Source organism: Calliopsis andreniformis, chromosome 1 (assembly GCF_051401765.1).
Source record: "Calliopsis andreniformis isolate RMS-2024a chromosome 1, iyCalAndr_principal, whole genome shotgun sequence".
Taxonomy (NCBI): domain Eukaryota; kingdom Metazoa; phylum Arthropoda; class Insecta; order Hymenoptera; family Andrenidae; genus Calliopsis; species Calliopsis andreniformis.
Genome location: NC_135062.1, coordinates 11,793,810 through 11,808,906, shown reverse-complemented (window position 1 = coordinate 11,808,906; position 15,097 = coordinate 11,793,810). Strand labels below are relative to the sequence as shown.

The following is a 15,097-nucleotide window of genomic DNA, read 5'->3' as shown; positions in this document are numbered from 1 at the left end:
TGAGTTATTACTAATAAATAAAAAATGATAGCAGAAACTATTGTACTAGAAAATAAAAAGTACTATAAGATTTGTACCCGTGGCACAACTCTCAAAATCTAATTCTCAAAATCCAAAAAGTAAAATATTCACATAGATTCCATTTTCACTTTCCTTAAAATACCTCCGTAAAAACTAGCAGCTCACTAATAACTACCAACAACAAAGTAGCCATTCACAGGCATCCCTGCACAACCCATCCACTCACCCAATCACCGCTCATTTCTTCCGCAAGAATTCGAGAACATGCTCCTTCACAGGAAATTGATTAATTTCGAAATACAAGAAGCGGACAGCGTCTCGAAACCCTGAAATTACGCGAGAAGTCGCGCAGGGTCGAATGAAAATGTTCCAGGTCTGCTACGTCGAACGATGAAAGCAGAGGAGGGGAGGCTGAGAGGGGGTGGAAGACCGCGGATCGAACCGTTCGAGAGGGAAGAAAACAGCAGCGGGTGGCGCAGGCCGCAATATGGATTCTGAAGGAGACGTTTGTTAAATGACTCGGGTGCCGCTGCAGGCGGATGATAGATGAGGACGCGGCCGCTTCTCTCCATCGGCCTGCAACCTGGAAAAACGGCACCGCCCTTGCACGGAATCCAATAAAACGAGACCGCGTGCCAGCAGCTATACAGGTTCGATCGTCCGCGCAGGAAATAAAGGATCGGGATAAAACCGCCCCCCGATGTGCAGTAACACGTACTCTCGGCCAACTTCGAGTGTCCTCGAGCGATCATTTTTGCCCATCGGTCCCGGGACACTGTGCACGATTCGAACATCGTCTCGTTTCCCAGCTGTCCCGAAAGGAATCAGGTCGATCCTGTATGTCGCGTTTAAACGAGACTGCTCGATCGCAATTAGCGAGCACTTCGAGGCTGTTCGAGTTTGGTGTGGTTGAAGTCGCGAGATCGGGATACCTCGTGATGGGAAATTTCAGTCTCTCTTGAAACCTCGAAATATTAACCCCTTGCCATACTTTGACGAGTCTGACTCGTGCAGTTGTTACAGTACTTTCGCTGCCGAGCACGCATTATCGCGTGAGGAGTCTATGTTCGTTCTATGGGAGTTCTGTTATTGGCAGTTTGGGGTGTACACACGTTTCAAGTCGGCGGCGAAGGTGATAGTATTACGAAAGAAAATTGTATGGGAAGGGGCTAATAGGGGACGTATGGAATGTTCCGCAGGCACGGGACTGGCTTTCACGGTTTTTCATTTTGCCTCGCCGCGCACGAAGGAACGCATCGGTGGAAAAGAGAAGTTGACGGGCGGGGGGGGAGCAGAAGGATGGTGAGGAATGGCGGTGCAGTGTAGCGGCAAGACTGGAGAGCAATTCTCTTGACAATTTGGCCTGGCGGTTCGCCAGCGGAGGCCAGTCGATTCAACTAATCTAAGTTGCTTAGCACGACTTCGTTCATCTCCTTCCACCTTTGCCACCGCCGCCACCGACAACCCCTGACCACCCTGCGATACTTCGACTTGTTAGCTCTGCTGCTACCCTTTCTCTCTCTTTCTGGAGCCCGCCTTTCTGCCTCTGATTCAACCGTCTCGCTTCCATCGCTCTCGGACTGCGAATTCTCACGAGCTATGAATATAAATGCGGCAATGGAAAATATTTGTACACATATCAATGCTCGTTCGATCGAATTTGGGTTTGAGGAGGACGAGAGAGGGTGCTCGGTGAAAGCAAATATCGTGAAAGGACAATGTGAAATTTTATGGACTTTTCGTAGGAGTTATGAGACACTTATATTATCAGGTTTTCCGATATACAATGTCGTATTTGAAATCAAACTGAGGAACGAATTTGACGTTAATGGCAAGTGAGGCATTGAATCTCTAGACAAGTTGGCGAACAATAATAGACAATAGTGGAGATTATATTATTGATTGAGAAATGTAAGCCTTTTAAATACGTGTAATTTCTGGAAAAACCTGATATACATATTTTGAATGCAGTGATTCATAAAAGGAGGTTACGAATTTCCTTAGATTTTGGATTTAGGGATATTTATAATTATAATAAGATTCTTAAATAATTCTTCAATAGAATTATAAAATGTGAATGGGCCACAATTTTCATTTCTACTTATTAGTAGAGTGCTTCAGTAGGTAAAACTACTCTCCCATTCAAAAGATTGAACTACAGATTGAACTACATTCTTACAACTAGAACAGTGTCATCATTCGTCACTTTGCTCTCACTCTCTCTATTCCACAGCTATTTTTATTCCTCTTCGTACCACAAAGGGTTCGTCTCTCTGAAATTGAACAATAAATAACGAAATAAATAAAACATAAACTTCCCCTCCGATATTAGTCTCACTCCTAATCATCTCCCTCTTGGAGCCAGTTACGCGATTCTAACGAGGAGCAATTTGCAAAAGCCCCGAAGAGGATTCTCGAATCGGCAGCGCGTCGATTTTGAAGGGACGGAAACGGGCGAAGGCAATTCCGCGCGGCAGCCAATTACCTCCCAAGGAATTGCGTTTCGCCGCGAGTTACGAGGCCCCGCGAGGGTGGGGGAGGGTCGGTAACTGGCGGCAGGCGCGAGCAGGTGGTAGGGTGGGATCTTGGTTACAAAGTTGCCAGAGTTATAACAGTTGCGAGCCACCTTGGGCACCGTAGCGGGACTCCCGCTGCTCCAGCCGCGGCGTGGAGGACCCATGACGAGGGGGTTGGGGCTGTGCCGCGCGCAAGGGCGCCCTGGAGCGCGGGCTGCGAGCTGTCGGGAGTTCCTCCGCCGCGAGTGTCGCGTTACCTACGACGTATCGCCTTTCGAGCACGCACCCGCGCTAACTCGCGAATCTCCTTTCAATTAGCCACGCCGAAGGATACGAAGGGTTGATGTCGCGGCGGCGGGGTGGGGGGCTCCTGGGGTAGGCCCCTGGGCTCTTAATGAATTGCAGCCTGTTCCCGCGGTCGTTGGCTCTGTTTTACGGCTCTCTGGAGTTCAATATGCGCATTCGAAAGATTAACGAGTTCGGGAAGAGCAATTCCTTGGCGGGGTGGGGGTGCTGCGCGTAACGCATGGGCCACGTCGACGGTGAAGCCCTCGCTTGTAAATTGAACCCCAGGCTGGAGCAGATGATCCCACTTTAAGCTGCCCTCTGTCTTATCTCCGATGTCCGACGCTCTCGGCGCTGTCGCCTCCATCGTCCCTCTATTTGTTACTTAAAAGTACACGGGCGAAGATCGCTGTACCTCGGCTTCGTCAATGGCCCGACATAGCCACTCTTCCAATCCACGTCCTTTGTTCCCGCGGATTTTAGTTTACGACAGTTTTATGGCGCATCGCCAGGCGGCTAACGACGCGGAGGATTTATGGATACATCCCCTCCACGTTATGTCGTACTATTAACGAAATACTACATTACCATTAATGGAAACGCGGTCTTGATGTTCGATGGCTGTCGGCTCAACGCGACCGAGTTATACAGGGTGTAAACAATGTACGTAGTGATATTTTAAAGGGGTCGTTGGAGGGCTCCAATGGAACACAAAAGGTCCTGTGACAGGATGTACGATCTGCATCCATTTGGTAATAATAATGCTTTAAAGTTGATATATTTATACTACTGTGCGTAAGTATTTGGACACTTCCATGCTATTGCAATATGTAAAATGTAACAAGTAAAATTCTACGATCTAGTTTTAGGTGCAAACCCCATCTCAAATTATTATCAACACTTTTTTAGTTCTCTTCTGCCCCACAATGTATCTGCAAAATTATAGAACCCTCTGATTATTAGAATATAGCTGTGGACATAATTTCATACAACACTTGGTGTTCCATTTGTGTTCTGCTACCACCCCTCAAAATATTACCACGTATATAGTTTTTCACCCTGTCTAATGAGAAATTTGTGCACACAGATGCGCAGAAAATTTGCGCGCGAAATTCTTCGCTAATGGGCCAACAAACGCGGAAGTCTCGCCTCGCTTTTAATTAACGTCATTGACGGAAACGCGAATCGATGAGGAACGCCAGGCTTCGACGGTTCAACGAACTTCCCATTGGGCCCTCCCCTGCTCGAAATTAGTCGAGACATAAATAATAACAGGGAATGCGTTTCGCTGGCCCGGTAACTCGGTTCTGAGCAGCGGGCGAACTTGACGAGCAATAATCGAGGCTCGGGACGCCTCTTTCCCCGCGTGCACGCGCAGGAATTCCTCTACGTAGGCCACGGCACACGCACGCACTCAAACATCCGAGATACGCGTGCGGCAGGGGTTGGTTTCGCGCCGAACTGTTGGAACTTGAGCAGTCGGTCCTGGAATTTCAGGCTGCCGAAGCACTCGGTTCGACTGCTCCTCGATCCACCCCTCTCGTGTCTGTGGACGTTACACGCTTGCACGCGTACGTACACTGCGCCCAGGAAGCTGCTTTCGCGTTTCTTGTGTCTTTATCGCGAGAAGTTTCGTAATCTTACACAATACCGTGATAAGTATCGTGTAAAGGATGTGTCGTTCTAATAGCTAGGAAAAATTGAATCTACTTCCCTTTTTAAGTGATGTGATGGTCTACATGTGACTCACTTGCTGTAAGTAAGTATAGGTAACTGTGTACAGTGCTTATACAAGTATGAACTTGCATATGAACAGTCTGGTTATTACTATTGAAGTATTTTTTATACTAGTAAAGCTGTTACTGAAGAGCAATTATTTTTTAGGCCCTGTCATTATTGCAGCAAATGAACGATATGTATGGGTACGAAACTAAGTCGAGTGTCAATTATTCACACATTCCTTTTTCTTCTACATTTAATAGAAATCTTCTTGAAAGTAATATAATTAGCCATCAAGAGGGTACTTCAAATTTAGGGCTCAGCTTCTGCACCCCCTCTCTTAGATCTACATTTACTAGACCCTCTTACCTATAAATTATCTGCATCGCAAAGTTGCATAATAATACCAGTAATAATAATAACCCCACAATTTCCTATTCTACAAGTCCACAGAACTCGATCCCAAAATCCACACTTGATTCAACACCCCCTCCTGAGCACCACAATCCCCCACGTCTCATCTCTTTTATTTAACACCCCCTATGGAAACACGTGCCCAGTCAAAGATTCATTTCACCAACGCTTGAAGCGTCAGTTCTCGAACCACATCCCCTACGAAGCACGCTGCATAATCGTGGAGTGGTGCTCGAGTGATTCGTAATTGCAAGCCCCGAATCGGTCGCGCGAGCGAAAGAAACGAGAAGGAGGGGATGCAGAAGAAGATACTAGCAGAGGGTAGGACGCACGCATCGATAGGGGAGGGATCCTGGTTCCTCGAGCTCCGAGTAGTTATTCGTTCGCCTGGCGGCGCAGCTATCGGTGCACACGCTCCCTCGCCCCCGCCAGAGGGGCCCTCCCTTGTGTTAACTGCTTGACAAACTAAGTTAACGTTTCTTACGTTGTAATTGGCTCCACGCGGCACACGGAATTGTGTAAGCCACGACGAAGTCGAGGAGACGGAAGAGGGAGAAAGGGGAGAGCCAGAGAATGGGGGGAGGATACGGCAGGACGAGCAGGGGGATGATATTGTTGGCGTTGCACCAGTTACCGCGCCGATTCAATTCAAGGAATCTTAAGGGGATGCGAGAATCGCGGAGAGCGTTGAAGGGGGTTTGATTCTCGATGCGTGTGGCAAATTGTCGTGAATTTGCTCGGTCGCTACTCTGTCGCGAGCCTCCCTCCGAGGCTCTGTTCTCACCCTCGCCTGCCCCTGTCCCTGAATTCCGGTAATTTTGGGAAAGACAACAAAGAGGGATGTTAATTGCTACCGAGAATGAGAGACGCGATAATTGGCGGCGGATAGCGGGGGGCTGCGATGGGATGCTTTTCCCGGATCGCGTCTCCCTGGAAATTCGATTTACGCAGCTACGGGTATCGAATCCTCGCTGATTTCGATTACACGAAAGCTGGTACTGCTTTCAAGTTCGCAACGAGCCTAATTTCAATGATCTTCCAGTTTTCATTTCTCGTAATCTCTTGTTATTGTATTAAAATTCATCGATACTACATATGTAGATATTCTGTGCAGTAGTTGTTATAAGCTTGTTGCTATCGTTGCTGCAGCTTGAAATTATTTAGAGTGGAAGAATTCTTCTTGGGTGCATTGTCAATTGTATCTTTGATAAAAGCAAAATGAGACAGCAGAAATAGAAGATATCTACTTAAAAGGAGAAGGCTAAAAAAATTACTTTGAAGCGTATTCTTCATGGAAACCTATTATATATCTAAACCCAATCTTATCTGCAGTCTCTCCACTAACTATAAACTTCGTCGATGAGCTCTGAGCCTACATCGAAGGAACGCTTTGTTGTACCTATACTCGTCCCACGAATTACTTCAACATGACAAGAGAAAAGAACCGAGCGACAAAGAAGCCCTGGCGCCTCTTTCTTGTCGACGTTAGTCTCTTCTTTCGTCGGTGCCCATGCACGTCGACAATAATAACCGCGCGAATCTCCAATCTCGTTTGGCAAATGGCCGATCTCGATGTTCGGTTCTGTTTGCCAACCGTACAAAAGAAGTCGCTTCAACGTGTGTTCCTAGCCACCAATCCGTAGAAATTTCCCCTTGCACCGTAGCAGCATTGTTCGTTCGCCTCGAGCTCCTTTTCAAGGTTGCTCTTTCTTACTGCCGTATTTTCTGCTTCTCGCCTCCGACTCTATTCGAGAGATCCTTCGACCCGTACTCTTACTCACTTCAACTTCTTTTTTCTTCGCGTTGCCTAACCCTTTGAATGCCAGGGAACTGGACACGAAATTCACGTAAGAGTCTGTCGTGAGACGAATGGTTAGGTGAGAGGCATAGTATCATTCGTTATTGCTTAGATAAATAATAAGAAATAAAAAAATTAAATAGAAGAAAAAATAATAGTAGTCACGTTTAAGTAGTAACAAATAAAAGTCACGTAATAAGTAGTCACGTTTGGTCTAAAAATTTGGATCACCATGGAAAAGTTATTATATGGACACTATAGTAATCCTTTTCGAGTAGCGATACTTTGACTTAAGACCTCCTTTGTCTTGAAACCCCCACTTATATTTATTTTAAAATACACATTCAATAGAGTGAAGAAAACAGATTAGAAGTAGTACCTATTCAGAAATAATCTACGAGACATAATTTTCTATAAAAATAGTTGCAACTAAGGGGAACCTTGTCGAGTTCCCAAGAAACTGCTTTGCAATCCCCTTAGAGACTTTCATCCACCTATAAAAAATCCTAGACCTAAGAAATAGCCACTACAGTGGTCAATATGTAATTTACTATATAGTGTAAGTACGAGCTACACATAAATAATAATTGCTCCATTATTCATTACATTATTTATGTGTGTAATATTATATTATTCATGTGTAGCTTACACTTACTGCTCAGTCTATAATTTCTCTAATTTCGAAAACCATTACAGCTGATCTTTTTCATCCAAGACCTCCTTCTCAACTCCTCATCTTTCTTCAGACTCCTGACTTCTCCAAACATTCGTAACTTCCGATTTCACCACACGCTGCCTCTTCCCCGCCACTATTTCCTACTTCCTCGTGGACGGTTACGTTTCACTTCCGCCCCGTAGGAACCTCACAGCAACGCGTTCCACTACGAGCTCCTCCCATCCCCGTGTAACAAGTTTCCCTTCCACATTCGAAAACGATTTATAGCGCCACCGTGTCCTGTCCCTCCGACCAGCCTGCCTCAAGACTCCGCGATATTACGAGATATGACAGCAGCCAGGAAGAAAAAAGGGGACGAAAGGGTGTAATTCGAGGGGATCGGCGAGCAGCGACACGGTGGAAATTTTTCAACGCGCAGAATTCCATTGTTTGCGAGCGAGCATCCCTCGTCCTTCCGCTCCGTCCTTTCCACCGACACTCGCGACCTCCTTTCCGAGTTTCAGCGTTCCCTGCTTGATAAATACGCCGCCGCCAGGAAAAAGACGCGCGATGATCGTAACTTGCATAATGCGGACATTTCCTCTTTGGGAATTAAACGCCATTTTTCAGTGGTTTTGTTGCTCCCGCCGAGCAGTGATATCTTGCATAATACTGCAGTTCGAGGATAAAAGGGAACTCGTGAATTCTATTAATTTCGTGACTGCATTCTGCGTCCATTGTTGTGTACGCTTCTCCTGCAATAATTGAGATGACATATGTACCTCAAATGCCTACTTCACTTCGCGCGAGTGTAATTTTAATTGACGGTGGTTGTGTTCATCTGCAGACTATTTATTAAACAAAAGCAAAAAATATGTTGCTTCGAACCTTGGTCCTCGGTTTGTCACCTCAATGTTGATTGTTAGAAGTGTGAAGGACCGATATCCTGCTGTTCTACTAGAATCGCTATATACACCATCGACTATACCCAATGCTCAGAGGTGTCCACTCCATGTTCTACTATCAAAGATATCCAGAAACTGTTTACCTGAACTCGAATACAACATCCATTCTTCACTCTTCCGGATTTTGGGTCGACTCTTCCTCTGCCTACTCGCCCTTTCGCTTCGGTTGTTCACGATTCAGCTGATAAATACAGGCGAGACGAGTGTCGAGTTAATTCGAAAGAAGAGATATGCTCTTCTGGAGCCAGCTTTAACCTCGTTCGTGCCACGTTTGCAGAATTGCGATGAATGGCGAGCCTTAATTCTCGTGCGCGACGGACGAAAAAGGGGGAGACTAGAGTACGATGGATGGTAACGAGGCGCTGCGTGTTTATGGCACTGAGACTTCATCGGATTTCGGTGGTATTCGAGAGTCTTTTATGCTTGAGGGTTGGTGTTGCTGGAGAGAAGATCGTTGTTTAACCCTTAACCTGTGACGTGACATCAAATCGATTCCACGTAACTATGTTTGATATGTTATAATTCCTTTTTAATGTATTTTGTATTTGGTGTCAAATTGACGTGAGGTCACCACTAGTAGTATTATAAAGTGACGTCACCAATTGACAGTTAATACTGTGCAGTGGAAAGATCTTTAACCCTTAGTATATCCAGATAGAATCACTCAAAAATCTCAGTATTGTTCCCTCAAGGAAGGGTAAGTTCGAATTCAAGATTTCAAATTTTACAATCTTCAAGTTTTAAAAATTTCAAATTTTGAGATTTTCCAATATTCAAATCTTCAGTTTATAGATAGTCGAGGTATTCTTATATTAACACCAATGTTCTCAATTTTAATTCCTCCAAATCTGCATTTGAATGTATAGCTCAAAATCTCGAGATTTTATTATATTTTGTTATAAAGAACCAAGAGTTGCATTAGATGTATCTTACAGTTTAGCTTTTCTTTTCAATTATCTTGTTTTATACTAAGACTCTCCCAAAAAACATCGTCCATGAACTTATGCAACACAGAACTCATAAGTAAATATGTAGTATCACTGATCTACTGTAAGTAGTACAAGTCAACGAATATTCAAACAAGTCGTCTGACTAAATACCATCTAACATTACGTCAGCTCCAATTAGGCCACAACTTGAAGACACTATCTACTATAAAGAAGTACCGACAGCATGTATCACGTAATGTCACAGAACTCTTTTAATATTTATTCCTCGCTGAAACGAACCACCAAACATCCTCCCTGCACTATCCATTTGGCGTCTTGACAGCGTCGAAGCAACTCGGAAAATTAACTGTACACGAAACTCCGAGATTTCTGATAGAGTTTCAATATTTATACTTAAGGAAGTTCAGAGGAAACGCGAAATGCTTCCAAGTATCGGTCGATGGCGCTCCGCGTTGAAGTTTCGAATTTTCCAATCGAACCGACGCTATCGCCAGGACGCGTCCCTTGACTCGAGCCCAGCATTTTCCAGCGCATTTGCCGAGGGGAAAAACTTCGAGACCGCCCAGGTCTCTCTCACAAAAACCTGACATTTAAGATCCCTGGAAAAATGTGCCTCAGTTTGCCTAAAATCGCTGCCTTCCGTATTCGAAACTCCTTTGAACTCGGATTGTCCCGAATTTCGCCCATTTTCACAAGACACTGAAAATCGGCCAAAAGTCCACGTAGCCACAAACAATCTTGCATTTTCTCCAACTTTTCTGCTTCGAAAGAGATACTGGGACGCTCCTAATTTTATGCTAGAATTCTTCCTTTTTCTTGAATAAAGGAAATAGCTTCAGGTGCAAAATTGGGAACGGGATTTACTAGGTGATTTTCTCCGTAATTCATCGCAACAATTCAGGGACGTTTGCAGGAAAAACCTGAGAAAATCATCGGCGCCGACGTGCTCCCAGCAAAAAGCTAGAATGTCAGGTGAATCCTTTTGTCCCTGAGCATGTGCACTGTGACACAGTGTCACGGGTTTGTTCATTCCATGACAAGAAAACTGTAGGAAGGGAGGAGGGTGGCTACAGGGTGTTCAAGGTATGGGGGCGCTGTATTGAAAACGAGAGAAGGGAAATGGAACGAGGATGCGTTTCGTCCTGGCTCTGCTAATTGGACTTATCAGTGGAGCCTATTAAGCAGGCCCTGCTTTAGATGCGATATTGGAGTTATGTCAGAGGGTATATTTATCCTAATTAAGTCTCAAGCAGCTTTCGAGGATATATAATTTGAAGCCACTGTAGCACTGATTTGTGAAAATATGAAAGAGAGAAGATAAGATACCTGACTTGGTATTTTTAATTAATACTCAGAAGTCGATCACTTCAATAAATAATAATACAGAATTTTTCAGAAATATTACGAGAGGGATACTGGGTTCCACATTATATCAAGATTGTAGCTTTTGTACAGAAAATTTAAATTTTATTTCCTTAATAGTACCTCAAAGTACCTTCCCCAGGATATGAAACTTTAAAAACGGTTCACTCTAGAAATTCCAAATTATTTTCCACACCTAATATTCGAGTATAACCCTTCCCCAAATTTGTCTCACCCTTCATTTTATGGAGCCAGGGGCAATCCTAAAAGCAGAAAATTTTGTGAGAAAAGTGCTCCATGGAGATCGTCCGAGAGTTGTTCCGAGGGATTCCTCGGCGTCGAATGGAGCAGCCTGTAGCGAGGAGCAAGGGGACGAGGAATCGGACCGAGAATGGAGGCGAAGGCAGTCGCAGAGAACGAGAGAATTTAATTTCTCGGTAACATTACACCTTAGGAGCCTTATTCCAGCGGCTTTGTGTGCCCCGGGGGTGGCGCGGAGAGACACTCGATCGCAGGACTCCATTTGCGGTTTAGCATAATGGAAACCCAACGCGCCCCCGGGGCCAACGCCACTCTCTTCCTCCCCGCCTTCTTTTCACGGTGTCTCGCTGCACGTTTCGCCGCGGAAAAATAAATAAGTTCGGGCAAACGTTGGAAATGGAGAGCCGCTTGATCTGTCGTAGACGCGCCCGTTGATGGACTCGAATGCCGGTTAGATCTTTGAGTGGCTGTTGACACTTTGCTGACAAGTGGCTTGCGAATTTCTGAATAGCTGTGGAACGCTCTCTTGCTGTTGACATTGCAATTTGGCCTCCTTCATTCTGCTTGCAGTCGGTGGGGCGGAAGGAGGAGGTTCTGCGCTAGGAGGTGAACATATTTTTGAGGGCTAATGCTCTTGGTTTAGAGGTTTGGCTTAAGTTTCTGTAGGTTACGGGTAATCTGGTGGACAAGTTTAGTCTTGTGATGTCGATGGAATTGAAACATGAAGAGATTCTTCTTTTTAGGGATTTACAGAAATTATTCTGACTTCCATTAGTGTTCTAGTGTTCTAAAATATAAAAATTTCAAATATTCAAATATTTAAATATTTAAATATTCAAATTTTCAAATTTTTAGACTGAAATTTTCAAATTTACAAATTTTTAAATTCACAAATATTCAAATTCTCAAATATTCCAATTCACAAACATTTGAATTCATCATCTTGTGTATCAAGTTCTTTTCCTTTTCTTCTTTTTTTGTGACTAATATGTGTATCTTTCTAAATTAAATTAACTGAAATTAAATTTTAAAAATATATTCAAATATTCAGATACCTATTCGAGTTTCCAAATATTCCTAATTTCAAACTCTTCTAATTCTTTTATTCGTTTAACATTTTTATCGACATCATATCCAAATTTAAATTTACGTAGATGTGTACCTAATAGGGGTTAGCATTCTCTCAAAACCTCCTCTCATATGTATGTCGGTCCAAAATAAAATATCCACACTGAACAACGCACCACGGTGCACAATGCCCAATTCGTGTGCTAATCGTAAGAATTTTAAAAGGCTTTATACCGAAAGGCATTACCAAACGTTATTTGGTATTGAAATTCCGCTGCGTAGACAATGTAATTTAAAAGCAACGTTTATTACGCGAAACAAACGACCGCTGTTCGAATTTTATTACATTTTCATTGGAGCGACAATAACGCTGGGAGAAATTGCAAGGGCAATTACCCGCCGCTGAAATATAATAAACGGCCAGCGAATATCGGGGCTAATTATCGTTTAATTAATGCACGATTGCTCAGTATCGAGGACAGGTCGATCGGTTCGACACGTATTAAATGGCAAAGATCGAATATTTCGCTGGACAAAAGAGCGGCATGACTTTACAGCCCGCGTTTTTTTTTTTTTTCTCCATCGCAAATATCGTTCGAATTTTTGACAGCCAAAGGGGTGGAGAAAAAAGATGAAACGCTTCAGTAGAGGCAACAAATTTTGACGCCTTAATGAACACGCCGTTGAACGTTCGAGTCTCATTAACTTGGCAGATCGAAGGGAAGGGCGAAAGAAGAGAGCAACCTCGCAGAATATCGTCAGCTGAAAAAGAATTGCACGAGTAATCGCCTTGCAGCCGAGGATAATTGCGATCGATGGACGGGCACAAAGGGTTAACCTTCGCTTTGCTCGCTAATGCACCGAAATTTGTTTCAATAACTCAGCCTCGTTAGGATGGTAACGATGGAGCTTCAAAGTGGTTATATCGTCGGATGAATCTTCCGAGGAACGATTATAATTCTTCTGGCTGTTAATTGCAGTGGACGGAAGATCAGTTTCGCTCGCCTTTGTTCGCGGACAAAAATTTCATTTTCATTCGTTCTCCAGCACGAAGAAATATTTTCCTCCTTCGCCGTTCACCCACCTTCGAGCCTTCGAAGCGAATTTATTCGCGATTTTTTGCGCGTCGGTTATTTCATTTACCCAATTGCGAAGAAGCTGATACTACTTCGTTGCTCCGCTAAACAGTCCTCTTTTTCAACTCGCGGGTACAAACTGTTCCTTCGTTTTTTGTTATTAATTCTCTGCAGAAGTTACTATCGCTCGTGAGTCGATGACAGTGGAGAAAAACGATACTATAGATTTGTTTTTCGTTTAAATCATTGTCGTCAGTATTTGCAGTCATTTTCGTTACTTTTAAGGGACGAGCTTTTTCACTTACAGAAGAATATAGAAATCATATATTATTAGAAAGTCTGCACTTTCCTCTTATTCCTTCAATACTCCTACATCCAATAGCTTATCGAGTATAAAAACAGGGTCTCTGTTATATTTATGAACCCCTGTTGAATCCACTAGCGAAAAAATCACCCTGTAGTCAGCCAAATCTGGTCTCCAACCATAGCCAATTAACGCAGAATCCCTGTATCGCGTACCTTCACTAAAGGGCTAATCCCATTTCATAATAAATAAACAAACAAACAAAATAATACACGAAAACACTTAGCCTTAACACATCGCCTCTAATAGTCACTCTCACACCCCCTTATAATTCGTCCTTTTCGTTTTCAGGGTTGCTGTGATGAGGGAAGTCGGTTAAAGGACCCTGTGTCGCGCAGGCGCCGGTAGGAGTACAGGAAAGATGCTGCCTTCCTCGAGAGCTTTATTAAGCCCGCTGCTGCTTCTAATCATCGCTGAAAGCACCGGTGCCTTCAGCTCCCGACAAGGAGGTAAGAAACCGTCGTCGTCGGATGTTTTGTCCTGGGAGAGGCGACAACGAGGAACTCGGTAGCAGACGGGAGCGGGGACGGCGGGGCGCGAGGGTGTACCTCGTCCTTCGTCAATTTTCAGAAAGTTTCCCCCAGAGAGGGGGAGGGTGAGGGGTTAAATCTGGTTAACTCGTTGACCGACTTTTCCTCCGCGTCTCGGTGTATCCTCGCTACCAAGATGCTCTCGTCGTTCTCGCCGCTCGAATTCCAGACGTTTAACCCTTCCGGTGTCGTTGAACGCTCGCGGGGACCGCGAGAGATGGAGAACCTGTTGGATGACGACCCAGTTGCTGCTGTTTTTAAATTACGTTACGCGAGAGAACCGTGTTCGGAGCCAAATCGCGAGAGTAATGGCTGCCTCTTGTTGCGCGGACGATAATCGAGGGGATATTCGTTTCTGGCAGGCTGGGAAAGTTTTAGTTGGAGATCTGCTAGGGTTTAGTTTTGGTGGATCAACGTGAGGACACTTAGGGACCCCAATACTGATTCTCTATATTCTTGAAGATTCGAAAAGAGTTTTGAATAAATATTTGAATTTTTAAGTTTCCAACTGATTAAATTTTCAAATATTTAAAACTGCAAATCATTAATATTTCAAACTCTCTACATTTGAACTTTCAAGTTTTCAAACACTAACATTTTTAATTTTGAAATTTTCAAAATCTTCTTGTACATGTCTTCATATTCCTTGTTTCTAATTCCTAAAATTCTATATTTAAGTTCTGAGAGTCCAATTAAAGTGATTCCACCTTGGTCCAACAAAAGCTAAACCAGATCCACATGTAGGTATACATTAGATTTCACTGACGACTTATTGTCTCATTTAATACGTCTTTATTTAAATGGAGCATCTCAAAGCGGCAGCACCTTTTCCACTGACACTGAATATACCTCCTTCTAATAGAACACACGCAACACAGTCTTTAAGTCTCCAGGCTTCTTCGAAATCCCCACGAGCCTCCCAACAACTCGGAGTCGCCTTAATCTGTCCACGTTTTAATTCTCCTCGTTAATTCTTGGCTCCTATGCTCAGAATAGTCGAAGTTGCCTCCAACGGAAGCGTAAACGTTTCATAACCGATCCCCGCGAGCCACAACAGCAGAGACTTAACGCAAACTGGCGTCGTTTCTCGGAATTACTGAGACACTGGTGCCA

At 44.0% G+C, this 15,097-nt stretch overlaps 1 protein-coding gene and 1 long non-coding RNA gene across 4 annotated transcripts in view; one reads left to right on the top strand and one right to left on the bottom strand.

Moving 5' to 3' along the window:
• LOC143181706 (uncharacterized) overlaps positions 1–15,097 on the bottom strand; it is a 203,523-nt gene that overhangs the window by 20,403 nt on the left and 168,023 nt on the right. The window lies entirely within an intron of this gene.
• Positions 1–15,097, top strand: part of LOC143181646 (uncharacterized) — a 222,409-nt gene that overhangs the window by 81,656 nt on the left and 125,656 nt on the right. Inside the window, exon 2 of the mRNA XM_076382174.1 lies at positions 13,746–13,903. Within this exon, the coding sequence (XP_076238289.1) occupies positions 13,816–13,903 (88 nt within the window). The 5' untranslated portion in view covers positions 13,746–13,815. The remainder of the gene's footprint in view (positions 1–13,745; positions 13,904–15,097) is intronic.